Source organism: Pan troglodytes, chromosome 22 (genome assembly GCF_028858775.2).
Source record: "Pan troglodytes isolate AG18354 chromosome 22, NHGRI_mPanTro3-v2.0_pri, whole genome shotgun sequence".
Taxonomy (NCBI): Eukaryota; Metazoa; Chordata; class Mammalia; order Primates; family Hominidae; genus Pan; species Pan troglodytes.
In genome coordinates, this window is record NC_072420.2 from 35,573,556 (window position 1) to 35,589,787 (window position 16,232).

The 16,232-nt window shown below is 46.2% G+C and overlaps 1 protein-coding gene across 7 annotated transcripts in view; it reads right to left on the minus strand.

Annotated features, from left to right (window-relative positions):
• RUNX1 (RUNX family transcription factor 1) overlaps nucleotides 1-16,232 on the minus strand; it is a 282,725-nt gene that overhangs the window by 72,734 nt on the left and 193,759 nt on the right. Inside the window, exon 1 of one of the 7 annotated variants that reach the window (XM_016938510.4) lies at nucleotides 625-814. The exons of the other annotated variants lie outside the window; for them this stretch is intronic. Coding sequence (XP_016793999.2) covers nucleotides 625-725 — 101 coding nt within the window. The 5' untranslated portion in view covers nucleotides 726-814. Of the gene's footprint in view, nucleotides 1-624; nucleotides 815-16,232 lie in introns of those variants that run through there. 7 annotated transcript variants of the gene reach the window in all.

A 16,232-nucleotide genomic window follows, 5' to 3' on the forward strand; every position in this document is an offset into this window, starting at 1 on the left:
GTTCCTCAGTATCCTTACCAGGAAGATGGTTACATGCAAATTTTCCTACCTTAGAGAGTTTTAGGGGAGATTAAATGATTTACTGTGAGTAACACTGTTAAAACAGTTATCTGGCACACGGTATTCAACAGGGTGTGTGTGTGCATGTGTGTGTGTGTGTGTATGTTGTCTGCTTTATTTCTCTTCTCTGTTTCTCATGGGTCTATAATAGAACCCTAACATTTGATTAAGTCTGATGTTCAATCTTCCTACATCAATACAGTAGTTCTTTAATCAACATAGTTTCTCCTCTTAATCATGTAGCATAAAGTAAATCAAAGACAGATGAAAGGAAAATATTTTCAATTGTCACGCATGTCTTAATACAAAGGAAGGCCACAGAAAAACAAATGTCATGCGTGTCTTAATACAAAGGAAGGCCACAGAAAAATGCTCAATGAAAATATAATCTTTGGCCACAGCAAGCCACGATCCCTAATCACAAGAAACCTCCACCGAACACTCCCCAAAGATGTGGATTCTATCTGTATTAAAGTCTATAATAAAAAGAGCAATAGCAAGTAACAATTAGATGATGAAGGCTGCTCTGCCCATTGTGCCTTTATAACTAAAGTCTCAGCTGACCTGTCCAGTAAACGAGGTGAGGATGCTTCTGGGGAGTGACTTCCATGGAGCAGAGCATCAGGGATGCCAGGAGACTCTGCCTCCAAATCCATCTTTCCCATCAACTGGCCTGTCCCCAGAACCTAGAGACGAGTCTTGTTGGCCTTTGGGGATTTGCCAGTTTTAGGACATCGTTCAGATGTTACCAGGCGACACTCTGGATGCTTTCCTACCGTGGCATCTAGCTGAAGGAGAGGACTGGGTAGAAGAGGCCTTGGCCAGGCCCAGCAAGCAGGGTATGTGATGTGATGTGGAGGAAGATGCTGCCGCAGAGGGAGGCAGGTCCTGGGGGCAACTGCCCATCTCACTGGGCAGTCTCTGGCTTTCCAAGAACAGATCCAGGAGCAATGACAGCCACACCCGGGGAGCAGCCACGTCCACATGTTCCAGAGCTGACTAACAGATGGTCCTACAAGCCTCATGGTCAGCCTGTTCCCTCTCTGTCAAGAACTCACGAAGGTTATCACCTGTATCATCAAGACTGAATTCCAGAACCTGCTTTTAGGATCTTCTCACGAATAAGACCCTGCCCCAAGTAATTTCTCACTCACCCCCTCTCCTCCGCACACCTGACTCCCAGTGTGCACCCTCCGAGTTCTACCCATGAGCCATGGCATTGAGATGCTGAGGTCTTCCTTCCTCCAGCCACTTCGCCAATCCAAGGCTCCTTGCTGCACCCTTCACCCGAGTCTTCCTGCCCTTCAGCATCTGGCAACGGGCAGTCACTTGTTTCCCAGGCAGCCTTCCTTGATGACTACATTTTGCTTTATGGCTGTTTGGGCTGCCTCATAAATCATCCTTCACCTTTGATTATTTAGGGTGTCATACTGAATGCAGTTTGTGGCTGTGTAGACCTAGTCTCCCAGAAGACGGGGATCCTTTTCTATATACCCATGTAGCCCTCACAGAAAGATGGGAAAGGATGAAAGTGGGAAGGGGCTTTAGGAGAGAGGGGGTATTTAAAATTTAAAAAAAAAAAGTCCTTTGAAGACACAACAATAGATAATGCCATTGTCCCAGTCCTGAGTAGGTCTAGGGGTGCATGTGGGTGTATGAGAGAGAGACAGAGAGAGACTGAGGTGGTTCTTTCAGCAAGAGAGTTACAAGTTTGGGGATCCAATACAAATGATTTTACCTCTCCAGATCTCAGTTTCCTCATCAGCAAAATGAGGGGGGTTCATGGGATGCATGCAATGTCCCTTTCAACTCTCTGATTTCATCTTCCAAGAATGCAGCTGGCCTGAGATGCCCATAGCCATGTGTAGGCGGGCAGGTCCACGTGTGATTCTTCTGTTGCCTACAACTCTAGCACCTCAGTGACTTCATAAAATACTGTATTTGTTTCCCGGGGCTGCTGTAATAAATTATCACAAACTGGGTGGCTTACAACAATAGAAATTAAGACTTTCACAATTCTGGAAGTCAGAAGTCCCAAATCAAGGTGGCAGCAGGGCCACACTCCCCCTGAGGGCTCTAGGGAGGATCCTTGCCTCTTTCTCGCTTCGGATGGTGGCCAGCATTTCTTGGCGTTTCCTGACTTGCAGCTGCAGCACTCTAGCCTCTGCCTCCGTCTTCACATGACTGTCTTCCTACTGTGTGTCCCCTCCCTCTTCTTAGAAGGACATCAGTCATTGGACTTATGGCCCACCCAAGTCCAGTATGACTTTATCTTGATTACATCTGTAAAGACCTTAAGCCATATTTTGAGGTTCTAGGTGGACATACAGTTTTTAGAGAACACTATTTAACTCAGTACAAATAGCAAATGTAGTAAGAGCTCCCATCATGGCTCTACCAGTGACAACTGCTCTACAGGCACCCGTGTGTTTTACCCTCTGGAACAGTCTTGCTCTGATAGTGGCTCTCCTACCACCACCCTATCCACGACTACCCAAATGACAACAAAGAACGGTTGCATTCGTAATACTGGCATTTTTAAGTCGTGTAGAACTTACAACTTTTTAAACACCTTCCCATATACTATTTCATTTGGTCCTCACACCAATCTCATGAAATAAACAAGATGGAGTTTATTGTTCTTGATGAATAGGTAGCAAAGCTAAGGCCCAGAAAGGTTAAGTAATTTTCCCAAAGTCATACAGCTTTGATATACAGCAAAACTCATATCCCTGAGCTTTCTACTCACTGTTCTTCCAGTTATTGTCCCTGAGGTCATAAATCTCCACCCGCAAACCCAGTAGCACCAGTACAAGAAATCTGGACTGGAGATACTTTATCCACACCTACCACTGCCCCAAAAAGTAAAAGCTGACTCTGTGATTCTAATGTACCAATGGTACTCAACCTGGGTTATAGCTCAAAAGCATTTTCTTACTGAGCTGCATTTGGGCCTCTGGCAGTTGAGCACTCATGACACCCCGTCTGGTAAACCATAGACTAACCTATATAATCAGGAGTAAAACTTAATCAAAGTGAGAATTTGTGAAATGAATGGTCATTATCTGAATTCTCATTATTTCATGCCCATCTTTTTTTTTTTTTTTTTTTTTGAGATGGAGTCTTGCACTGTCTCCTGGGCTGGAGTGCAATGGCGTGATCTCAGCTCACTGCAACCTCCGCCTCCCGGGTTCAAGGGATTCTCCTGCCTCTGCCTCCCGAGTAGCTGGGATTACATGTGCATGCCACCACACCCAGATAATTTTTTGTATTTTTAGTAGAGATGGGGTTTCACTATGTCAGCCATGCTGGTCTCGAACTCCTGACATCGTGATCCGCCCACCTTGGCCTCCCAGTCATGCCCTTCATTTTAAGCACAGTCACAAGACGTTTCCACCGAGCACACACTAGTAGGTGGGGCGTTTTGGCCAGTCCTGTGGTTCTCCCTCACAAAGGGCTCTTGTTTACAGCTTTGGGTACAAGGACATTTGCTTATTATCTTACAGACACAGTGATGACTTCTTCACAGGTGTAGGTGACATTTTTCCACAGCACGAAAACTGCCTTACACGTCCTTTGTATTCTTCCAATGAGACCCAGCAGAGCCTTGACACTGGGCTGCAGTCAGCAACGGGCGCACCTGACAGGAGCCACATGCTCTGCCCTCCACGTGGCCCTGCCCTCTCCGTGGCCCCACCCCATGGCGGCTGGGACACAGCCCTTCTTGGCCAGCGTCTGCAGCAGTGGGATCTGTGCCTCGGGGCACACGTGTTATGAGCCAAATTCCCTCACTGAAATGACCTATAGGCCTGGTATTTTAAGTACATGGGTGTGGAGCACAAAAGACTCTCAAGTGTTTCTCCCAGCGAGCTGCAGCCGGAATAGTGAGAAATCACAGGAGAGCAAGGGAGGGCAGGTTGGCTAAATAGCAACGGCCCCAAAATGGGCTTTTCAGGACCCAGTGCAGGGGTGGAAGGATGGGGCTGCTGCCGAGAGGGCCGGTGTTTCTGTTGGTAGCCTGGAGGATCCAAGGCTCCCTGAAGCATTCAGTGGCCTTGGTCTGGTGAGGCCAGCAGAGGCTTTGGTCAGTGCACAGATGGCCCCAGCACTGACCCTGTGTGTGCTGCTGGAAGTCGACAGCTCTTGGTTCCAGAGGGGGCCACCGCGGGGTCACAGGGTGGCCTGCATGGAAGGAAGCCAAGGAAAGGGGTAAACAAGGGGTAAACACCAAGTTCTTCTTCCTCCTGCTCACTGAACCCTGACCACTACAGCAGCATCAGTTCCAGCCAGGGCTTGGGTTCCAGGAGGACCATTCTTTAGAAAGAAGCACAAACAACACTCATACTGAATAAGAAGGTGAGAACAAAAAACAACAGGGCAGATGAGGTTTGTCTTGATGTAGGCTTGGAAGCAGTGAGAGAGAAGAATTCCATATAAAATCCCATGAAGGTGGAAACACAGTGGTGATTCATTCAGTGTGGACTCTCAAGGCAACCTACTTAGGTTCAAAACCTCGCTCTGCCACTTGCTAGCTTTGTGACCTCAGGCAAGTTACTTGACCTCTCTGGGGTCTCAGCTTTGTCATCTGTAAAAGGGGGTTAATAACAGTCATTCCATCTCGTAGCATTGTTCTGCAGGTTAAATGGAATGCTGAATATAAAAGCAGAGCAAGAGAAAGGTCTCAGTAAATGTCAGTGGAATGATCATTAAAGACATGATAAAGGTGATTCCACAAAGACCAGAGCTGTGACAGATCCCATAAGCAGGAGTTGGGGATGAAGTAGGCATTGACGTCTGACATGAGGAGGGGTTTTGTGCGTGTGTGTGTGTGTGTGTGTGTGTGTGTGTGTTCAGCAGGTGATGGAGCTGCCACCAGGCCTAAATGCAACTTGAACTTCAAGTTCAAGTTCACTCCTGCCCCGCCAGCTGGCGACCTTTGTAAGGCACAACTGTGAGTGACTGATACGCCATGTAAACAAGCCAGGCCAGTGCTCCTCACTGTAACATGTGTTGTCTCCCTCGACGCCAGTGTGTCCATCCAAATGCCAGGGCAAAATACTAACTGCTTTATTTAGTTGGGAAGAAGGTCAAGGGGTGAGTCTTCCTGGACACTCGCTGCCATGACACACTCCCCAAGGCCAGTCAGCGGGGAGGCCCCAGGTCTAGGCTTGATTAGTCTTGACGTTGGCGGCCCTGGGGCTGGTGAACTCTGACAGCCAATTGTGGTCAAATAAAGCCACGGCTGGAACCTGCAGTTCCGCATGGCCCAGCGCACTCTCCACTTCCTCACCACATCTGGGAAGTGGCTAAACCTCAGGATTGCTTCAAATGTGCACACTGCTCCCCAAAGAGCTGAGGGTGGCAAGGAGATTACAAAGCAAAAAGACATGCAGCTCCGGGTCATTTCTTGCCTAGGTGTGAAGAACATATTTAAAAGTGCATCCAGGTCACATCAGAGCAGAATCCTCCTATAACGCCCCGTGTCTGATGGGCGAGCCCCGACTCCTGTTGTGACTCGGCCTCCTCCGGTCTAGTTTGCAGGTATCCCCGGTCTACCTGAGTTGGCTCTGCAGCAGACTCTGTTCCTGTCACTCTCCTTAGTGTAGGTCTGTATGCATGAGTCATCTTCTTTTGGGGACAGTTTCAGGGGATGTGAAACTTGCCCTTTGTCACGCAAAGGAAGGCTGCAGACACAAAGGAGCCGTCTGCCCTGGGGGCTCAGAGTCCTTAGGAAACACAATCGCAACACTTTTCACTCTTGTGTTTGTCTGCAGGAAAGCCAGTTGTGCCCAGAGTCTTGAAACGCCCAAAGAGTGAGAAAGGAAAAATAAAAGAAAAACATCGCAGCTTTTAAAAACCAAGAGAGTCAGTGAAGGCTCAGGTTCTGCTCTTTGCAAATTCAGGAAATCCCACAAGATCCTGAAAGGTTGCAGGGAGATTTCTCCTTTTACAATAGATGGCTTTGGGTCTAATTTTAATTGCGGATAACTAAGTATAAAAATTAACGTACCCTCGGATTCCAGGAGTAGTCTGCATTTGGAGTATTTTTTATGAAGTATTTTTAATTTGGATTTCTCACTTTTCCACTGGAACAACCTAACAGCCAAAATTCATGCTTATGCTCCTCTTCCATTTCCTTACCCAAACATTTGCCACTATTTTTGACAGTGGAGTTGTATAATTAATTTATTTGGGGATTTCTGGACGGGATTCAAATCCTTCAACTTGCACATAATTTCCTGATTCTCCATGCTGAATTGAATTAAGATGTCGGCGTACTGTATATACTTGTGTGCAAAGTGCCTGTATTTGCAGATTGCTTGATCCAATCGCACTCACATCACACATGCAAAATGCAGACTTGAGGCCTAAGCTACTGGCACCAGGACTACCCTCAAAAGTCAGACTGAAAATCAGGTCCTTAGAATATAGAACTCAGTTTTCCATGGAAATGGCATTTGTTTGGAATTATGGATTGTTTGAAAAATAGCTGTTTTACTTGGAGAAAACCGAAGACATGCAAAGCATTTTCTCTGGAGATGTTCTATGAAAATGAGTTGTTTGAGGACAGGGACAGCATTTTATTCATCTTTGTATCTTCTATTCTGAGGCAATAAAGAAAAGTTTGATAAATGAGGCCAGGCATGGTGGCACATGCCTGTAATCCCAGCACTTTGGGAGGCCAAGACGGGAGGATCACTAGAGCTCAGGAGTTCAAGACCAGTCTGGGCAGCTTGGTGAAACCCCATTGCTACCAAAAATATAAAAAATAAAATAAAATAAAATAAAAATAAAAAATAAAATAAATTAGCTGGGCATGGTGGCACACATTTGCAGTCCCAGCTACTTGGGAGGCTGAGGCACGAGAATCACTTGAACCCAGGAGGCGGAGGTTGCAGTGAGCCGAGATCACGCCACTGCACTCCAGCCTGGGTGACAGAGTAAGACCCTGTCTCTAAAAATCAATGAATCACTCTGCAAACTTTCAGTTTGACAGCCAGTCCTTTACAACGTCGAATTTCACTTGGAAGGCATAGCTTGCTTTTTCCAAGGCACAGGTATGCTGGGCTCAACTGCAGGCAGGGGAAAAGCTCAGGTTTGCAAAAGGAGTGGAGGGGCGGGCCTCTTTATTTGGCAGAATATCACCTATCCCACAAAACACCATGATGTTCTCATGCAATCTTGCATTTCCTTTCCTGAGATTTCATTTTCCCTTTCTAATCTTCCTTTTCCTTTTGATACCACAGTTCCCTAAGATCTCAGCTGGGGAACCAAGTTTTAACCAAAACACCCCAAAACCCTGAATTCGCAGCCCCCTGGAGACCAAGGCCACACCTGCTGCCCTGTGCTTCCCCCAAGGACAGCCACCAGATTTACCAGTCTTCACTCATCCATCAGGCTGTGTCTTTGGGCTGGGGTCACACAGGGCAAGTGACCAAAGTGACCTCCTGGGCCTGGCCTCCTCCTGATTCCGATAGTGCCCCTAGCCGGGTGCCTCAAACACACAGCCCAAGGCCACATGGAGCTGCAGCTGGGAGGCCTGAGGCATGGACATTCTTCAGGGAAGGAAGGCTTGGGGGGCGTCAGCTCCTGCTCACCAGCCTTGCAGCACCTGCCGCTGCAGGTAGGAAGAAAGGCAGGTGAGTGTGGAGGTAGAGAGGGAAGAGAGGGAAGCTTGAGGCAAGCTTGAGGTGGGAGATGACTTCTAGGTACAGTGCCATCTACCAGATGGGGTCCTTGCAAGCTGGATATACACATGCCTGGCGCTGCTTGAAAGGAGAAAGGAGAGCTTTCAGTCTCTGGTTGAGTCTCTAAGCTCCCCACGCACCCTCCAAATGTCCTTTCCATTCTTTAAACTGTAAGCCAAGTATCTTTCCACAATTTGTATCTGGAGTTAGTTATAAGTGGTTCTCCATTTCATTAGGATCAGACCAAATTCCCAACGTGGATGTTAAGGCAATCCCCGCCCTATCTCTCTGTAAGGCTCCCCGCCATCACTCCCCAACCACCGCCACTGGAGCATCTCTCAGCTCCCAACAGGCCAGGTGCTCCTTCCTCACTCTGCTTTCTCTGCTGGGACATGATTCTTCATGCCTCCACTGGGTTTGTCTCCTTGTCACCTGCAGGTCTCAAGTGAATGACAAGTGGTCCAGGGAGACCCTCTGAACCTTCACCAGGTTCTGTACCTCTGAGCCTTGGCTCCCGCCACACCCGTCTATCATGTGTTATCTACTCACAACAGGGATGGCCTACTTAATTGCCATGTTCCTTACTAGCCCCCAAGGCTGTGGGTTCTCTTTGGCTGACCTTCGTATTTCTCATGCTAGCCCAGTTCCTGGCACACAGTAGGTGCACAATGTATATCTGATAAATGAATGAATGAAAGAAATGCCCTTAGTAAATGACCTTGGGGGGTGGGGCAGAGGGAGAGTTCTAATAAAACAGGAATAGGTACTATATTTCCATCACAGGGTCAATGCCCAATAAAAGTTTGTAATTATATTATTATTACATAGGCATTTACTTGTGAATACTTATGGAATGCCTGCTGTTATCTCATGCACTCTCATTTTAGTAGGCCCTTAGCAGGACCAAGGAATATAAATTCCTTGCCATCGAGGAGTGGGCCCTGAAAAACAGCATCGTTCCCAACTTTTCAAATTCAGCAAGACCCATGCTGCCTCTGGCTTGCTCTCTCCCCTCCTCCCTCAGGGATTCTCGCTGTAGAAGGAAGAACATCATCAAGAGGGGCCATAGCTCTTCTTCCTAAGTATAGTTACATACACACCATCTCGCTTTTATCATCCTAACATAGATGATATAAGTCATAGATGAAAGGCACTGTTAAACCTATTGAACAGATGGGGAGACTGAGGCCGGCACATCTGAGTCCTACAGGTGTGCCCTCTTCTCATATTACATTATGCTACTTTTCTAGGACTCACAGAATCATCGCTAATAGATGTGTGTGTTTTCTATGTCATCATTACGAATCAAAGGAATATTAAATAGGACACAATGGGTTCGGTGTAATCTAGAGTTCAGGGATTTGGCCAGAATGCAAGATAGTAGTGTAGTAAGAACCCTTCCAAGTAACAGCCAGATGAACCAGTGCTGAGCTTATATGTGGCCAAAAGAGAAAAATACGCATGGATGTTCACTTGCAATTTATGAAAATGCTGAGACACAACCTTAAGAATGGCTTCCAGTGGAACATCCGGAAGTCCTCAAGTAGTCCAAGGCGAGCTGCCGTGGCACTGCTACAAAACCCCTTCAAGTTGGGTGGAGGCAGCAATGATCGCTCAGGAAGAATGTGATGCTGCCAGGTGCCAGCCTGTGTAACCCAGCGACAGGACAAAGGGATTATTCTGCTTCATTATTAAAATGAAGTGTTTACTGTTAAAATACGATTGGGAATTAAAAGGGGCACATATGAATCATAAATATTTGCATGCCATTAATGTTTGGACAAAAGAGTTGGAAAGGCTGAGTTGGGAGAACTTCTTTTCCCATGAAAAGCAGTGCTTCAAATTACAGTACATATTTAATTTCGTTTCTCCTATTGCTAACAGGAATCTCAGGGCCTGCCGCATATAACCCTTTCACGACCACAGAACCGTATGGGGCCCTGAAATAAGGATAAGGATTGTGTTTCCTCCTTGGAAGCTCACCCATTTAGACAAACAAAAAAAGCAGACCTCTGGTTGTTGTTGCTGTTTGCTGTTGTTTGCTATGCACTCACAGAGTCCCCATTGTCTGCCCCATGGTGTTGGTGTCACTGCAAAAAGTAACAACTCCTAACCTATGTCTTGTCTCAGGTAATCAATCCTCATTGTCCCTCTGTCTTCCCACAGACAAGGGCAAAATCAGGCTTAGACAGGTCAAGTAGCTAGTTCAAGGACAGATAGCTCCAAGCCAGTGGTTCTCAACCAGGGGCGATTTGCCCCCAGGGGACAGGAGGCAATGGCTTCAGAGATTTCTGGTTGTCACAACCAGGAGGGTGGGTGCTCGTGGCCCCTGAGTAGAGGCCAGGGATGCTGTTAAATGTTCAGCCACGCACAGGAAAGCCACTCACAGCAAAGAATAACTGGCCCTAAATGTCAGCTACACCCAAGTTGAAACACAGTGGGGAAGCCAGTAAAGTCCACGTGCTGACCACTAGGCTGCACTGCCTAACATCAAAACAGTCCTGGGCCCAGCACAGTGGCTCATGCCTGTAATCCCAGCACTTTGGGAGGCCGAGGCAGGCAGATCACGAGGTCAAGAGATCGAGACCATCCTGGCCAGCGTGGTGAAACCCCGTCTCTATGAAAAATACAAAAATGATCCAGGCGTGGTGGTGCACGCCTGTAATCCCAGCTACTTGGGAGGCTGAGGCAGGAGGACTGCTTGAACACAGGAGGCGGAGGCTGCAGTGAGCTGAGATCACGCCACTGCATTCCAGCCTGGTGACAGGGCGAGACTCCATCTCAAAAAAAACAAAAACAAAAAAACAAACAGTCCTGAACAGTCATTCATTCACAGACCATGTATCAGGCATCATCTAATGTCACTCATGATACCACCTGGAGCTTTCTAGTTAAAGGCTGGATCTCTTGATTTTGGAAAATTCCTGTGAGCCCACTTCCTCGGGGCTCCTGAGCACATCTTCCTTTCCACAGTGCTTGGGTCTCCTTTCCTACACACACCCTTGCATGCCACAGCTGTTTTCAAGCTTTTTCCCCAGTGACCTTCTCTCTAGAGCACACCTACAGCAACTCGTGAGCTCTGTGCAGTCCCTGGCTCAGACACTGTCCACGAACTCCCATTTGGATAGTTAATGCTTACTAGTCACAGATTACATGACACACAAGTGATCTCTATGTCGAATCTAGGAGCGTTGCTCTACTGTAGGGAGCTTAAAGGAAGCAGATGTATACACGGAGAAGGAAAATTAGGCGTGAGGGTCTCCATGCAGCACAAAAGCAAGGAAACGGACAAACAAACAAAGCAGACACAGCCTGACCTATTCCAGAAACTCAACCTGCAGCAGGCTCTACCTTGATGCACTGGGAACACCTAGGGGAGTCTCCCTGCGGATTTTTGTTTTCAAATCATCGTGCCCTGAATCTCAGTGTAAAAACAGGTGATGGCAAAACTGACATGCTGGGGCAGGTGGGATAAAGCTCCAGAGGAACCCAGCCATCTGTCTGCGGGTGGCATCTGCAAGCCCATCCTGTGGGCGGCAAAGCCACAAACCTTGGTCCTGTCTCCCCTCCTGCCACGTAGTGCCTTCATTTTTATTTAGGGTATGCAGACTGAGCCATTTTGGTGTCTTGGAGTTGTCTGTCAGTGACACACACCAAGACCTTGCTTTTATCACTTTTTTTTTTTTTTTTAGACGGAGTCTTGCTCTGTTGCCCAGGCTGGAGCGCAGTGGCATAATCTCGGCTCACTGCAACCTCCGCCTCCCTGGTTCAAGCAATTTTCCTGCCTCAGCCTTCAGAGCAGCTGGGATTACAGGTATGTGCCACCACTCCTGGCTAATTTTTGTATTTTTAATAGAGATGGGGTTTCACCACGTTGGCCAAGCTGGTCTCAAACTCCTGACCTCAAATGATCCTCCTGCCTTGGCGGGTGCTGGGATTACAGGTGTGAGCCAGCACGCCCGGCTCTTTATCACTTTTTTAATATGAGTAGACACTGTCCACTGACATCAATTCCCATTCCTAGATCAGTGGCTCCATGGCCTCTCTGCTGAAGTATTCAGGGAAAAGCAGCGAGCCTCTGGCAGAGGGCTTTCTAGTTTCTGCGGTCCTCGTGGACCTCACATGTGTGACATTCATGAGGGGGTGGCTACAGTGGGGAGCCTTCTTGGAGAAGCTGCCCTGCTGTGTGCACCACCCCCACCTGCAGCCACTCCTCCAGCCACTGCACATCCCTGACCCAGGATAGCAGGCAGGGTCAGTGGGGCCAGGGGGATGGTGCAATTCTATGCATAGAGAACACTGCTGTTTTCCTTTAAAAAAAAAACTTTTAATATTCAGTGATGTTCTCTATTTTTTATTCTGTGCAATGTTTTAAAAATAAGTTTTTCATAAAATTTAAAATAAGTTTTTCATACATTTTGATAAGTTTGTAGGGAGGCAGAATGTCAGAATAAAAGGGGCAAGGGAAACATTTTACATTAACCTATGCACGATCAGGGCGAGATCACGCATGACTGGAGCTAGATGAGTTTCTCAATCTCAGCACAACTGACATTTGGGTCTTTGTTGGGGAGGCCGTCAGGTTCATGGTAGGACGTTTAGTAGATCCCTGGCCTCTACTTACTAGATGCCACCGGCACTCCCCAACCCAATACACGACCACCAAAAATGTCTGCAGAGATTGCCAAATGTCTTCTGGGAGTCAAATCACCCCAGCCGGGAAACATTGAGCAAGATTATGATCAAAATTGACAAGCAGGGAGACAAGATACTGATAATAAACTGCCCAGAGGTTTCAGATAGAATAATGAAGGCAGGACATTTGTCCTAGGTACTAGAGACACACCATTTAAAGAGGCAGACAAAGCCTTATTATGATGTGAGTTAGACTAGCTCCTTATTAATTATAGATAGATAGAAAGATAGATGATTAATACTGACTATCCTCTATACAATAGTTTCAAATAGAATGAAGGAAAAAAATCTGTAAAGACCCCAACCCAATGCCTTGAGCAAACTGGAGTGTTTCCACCTCCAGAGATCTGATGAGCACACAGATGACCAATTACGCTCAATCTGCCCATATTCCTGTGATTTACCTTGGTTTGCATACGGTGACTCAATTAGGGCCACACACCACCCCAGAGTGCTGGCCAGCCCTCCTATTAACTGGACAGGCACGTCCTTGGGATAGGTGATGGGGGAGGTGGGGTAGTTCTGCAGATGGCCCTGCCCATACATTCTTAATGATGGTCTTAAATCTCAAGGTAAAAGCCCAAATTAATCTAAGTTGAAAAATAAACAGGAAATGTACTTACATCTTCTTTGAGAAAAACACAGTTTAAATTGCTCCTAAATGAATGCTTCCTCACTAAGGAAATCAGAGGAAACACATTTTCAGTCTAGCAGCAGAATGGCCGTGAGCCTCTCAAAGGAAGTTGCTGGGATTCCTCTATGGACCTCAATTGCCTGACACCTTCATTGGAGAAAGTTCGGTGACGTCAAATGGAGCTCCTGAATGGGACATGCTGCCCAATATAGACTAACAGGGACTGGGCAATGTACTGGAATCCCAAATCAGTGCAGTGCAAACTGAATGCCGTCGATTGCTCTGCCTTCAACAGAGATCAAAATACATCTCCGTTGAATGTAGGACTCACAGCAGAACCAATGATGGAGTATGCGCGCTGCCTGAAGTCCAGGAATGCATGTTTATAAATACAGACGTTGAAGTGCTGCGATCTGTCCCCATGCCCCGCCAGGAAGCCGACAAAACGAGCACATGTCATAGTATTCATAGGCAGCTCATTAAATCCACACTGCTCACTTATTAATTTCCATTAATTGCTTTATTTGGGCTTTAGATGAGAAGATGTTATTAGCATGAATTTAGTCCTCAAAGATAATTTGGCCCAAGAAGTCTCTCAATGGAAGTATGGATATTCTCATTCTCTCTCTCTCTCTCTCCCCCCCTTGCACACACGCGCACACACACGCACACACACTCCACTGGCTAAGAATCAATGAAGCCTTCAAAAGCACACACTCTCCCCATATTGACAGTATATGGTTATTCATAAACATCTCTTTACTGATCTGAACTTGTGTCATAATCATCTACAGAAAGAAAACAGCCATAAGACAGTACACCGGCCAGGTACGGTGGCTCACGACTGTAATCCCAGCACTTTGGGAGGCCAAGGCAGGTGGACCACCCGAGATCAGGAGTTCAAGACCAGCCCAGTCAACATGGTGAAACCTCGTCTCTACTAAAAATACAAAATTAGCCAGGCGTGGTGGTGGATGCCTGTAATCCCAGCTACTTGGGAGGCCGAGGTAGGAGAATCGCTTGAACCTGGGAGGTGGAGGTTGCAGTGAGCTGAGATCACACCACTGCACTCCAGCCTAGGCAACAAGAGGGAAACTCTGTCTCAAAAAAAAAAAAAAAAAAAAAAAGACAGTACACCATCTCTCCTTGTCAACAAGTAATTTTTCCTTAAAAAAAAAAAACAAAAAAACCAGAAACACAGAATATGTTCTTCTTTAGCCAGCCTTCTCCACCCTCTCCTGCCCCTTGCCAACCAGCACAAAAAAGAAAATACAAAACTGATTTATTAGAACCAGAGCAGGGTTGCAGCCGTTGGCTGGATCACTGTTTATGTCTATAATGCTTGTTGCTGAAACAGGAAGCTCTAAAAATCACTCAACCATTATTTCTCTTGCAGGCACTTTCTGATTGATAGTCTTCTGTCCCGACCAAAAAGAAATGCCTCCACCAAACACAAGCCGGCTGGCAAGGAAGGGGTTGAGGGTGGGTGGAGAGAAGTACAGCTTCTGCCCATCAAACTGTAAAATATTGTTCATACAAATAACCTCAATTTAAAAAAGCTGTGTGACACCATCAGCAATGCCTGACACTTCATAAAATCAGCAAGAAAACTATGAAGGGATCAACTGCGAAACTGCTTGTTGCAAGCACAAGCAGTTTTCAAGAAAGCTTTTCCTGCTGGTCCTTACCATGACTGGGCCACCCCAGGCTTTAAGCAGGGCAGGGTTTGCTTTAGGAAAGTGTTGCTACCCTTTTATTGGCAAATGTGAAACCGAATGAGAAACTTGGTCTCTAGAGATGAATTCTACATCAGATCATGGAGGCAAGCTTTTGACCTGCCTGTCGAAAAGCAGCATTTGTTAGGGCTGGTTGAGGCTTGGTATATCAGAGACTGGGTCTTTATTCATCTATGTTTGCTTGCAATGAGATCTGAATACAGATTTCAGTATATATATATTATTTTAAGGTGTAGATCAGTATGTAACAGAAGAAAGTGGGAAAATGGGAGAGTTGATTTTAATATAACTCATGTCTTTTCCTTATATTCTCTCCAGGAGATCTGACTGCCAGTTTATACCATGAACATTACCTGTGAAACAACTCTGGGGTGGTCAGATGAATTTTTCCTTCCTCTATTATATGAATCTGTTAATAGAATAGAGAAGGACTTGGATCCTACGATAATACTGCGAGTCATTCACATCATCTCTTGGTAACAACCGCTACATAAAGCCAAGCCATGTCTCTTTGTTTAGAATATCAGTACCGTTTATCCTTCCCTAAATGTACCTTCTCTTCCTCTTGACCACAGTCTTCCACTCACCTGAAGGGCAACCTCCCACACTTTACCCCAAATAATGTAGAATAATTTAAGAATGAAAATGCCTTAAGCAACTAACATTACACAAATATGCAATAACCCAGATTGTGACAGGATAAATATTATGTCTGGGAAGATATTCACAGCAAGAACATACCGAAGGAATTTCATTGTATAAATGTGTTGGGAAACGATACTATTTTGAAAGTGGGCAAGATTAAAGCTGCCAGGGAGGTCAGTGTAAACACAAATTCCGCCAAGAAACTCAACGCCATCCTGACAGGCCACAGAACACTTGGCCTTACAGGGCTGGGTGTGGACACGGTACGAGGGAAGCGACTGTCCTTTCAATGACAGAATAGGCCCCCTCCCCTTTACCCGTGATGATATGTGGGCATACCTGATGGCCATCCAAAGGCCTGGCCAGTGGTTTCAAGGAGATCTACTTTCTTAATTATACAAACCAGACCCCGGCGATAACAAAAACACAGGTGTTACCAAAACAGCACAGGGTCAAGAAAATGTCTAGCTCATTTGTACATGTATTTATTCATTTTCAGGTGTCTACTATATGCGGCATAGGGCTAAGCTGGCCCTCCACGATCAATGCAAAGTTCCAAATTCACAAATTTTTGGCCTAGGGTCCGTGGACCCCCAGAAGGTCCATAAATGAGTTCTGGTAGCCTAGAAACTGAAATGATATATGTAATTCTGTGTGTAAGTGAACATCTGCATTTTTTTTTTTTGTCCTTGGAAAAAGCCTTCCAAAGGATTTTCAAAAGTATCTATGATGTTCCCCAAAGATTAAAAATCATATTCTAAGAAAAAACTAGAA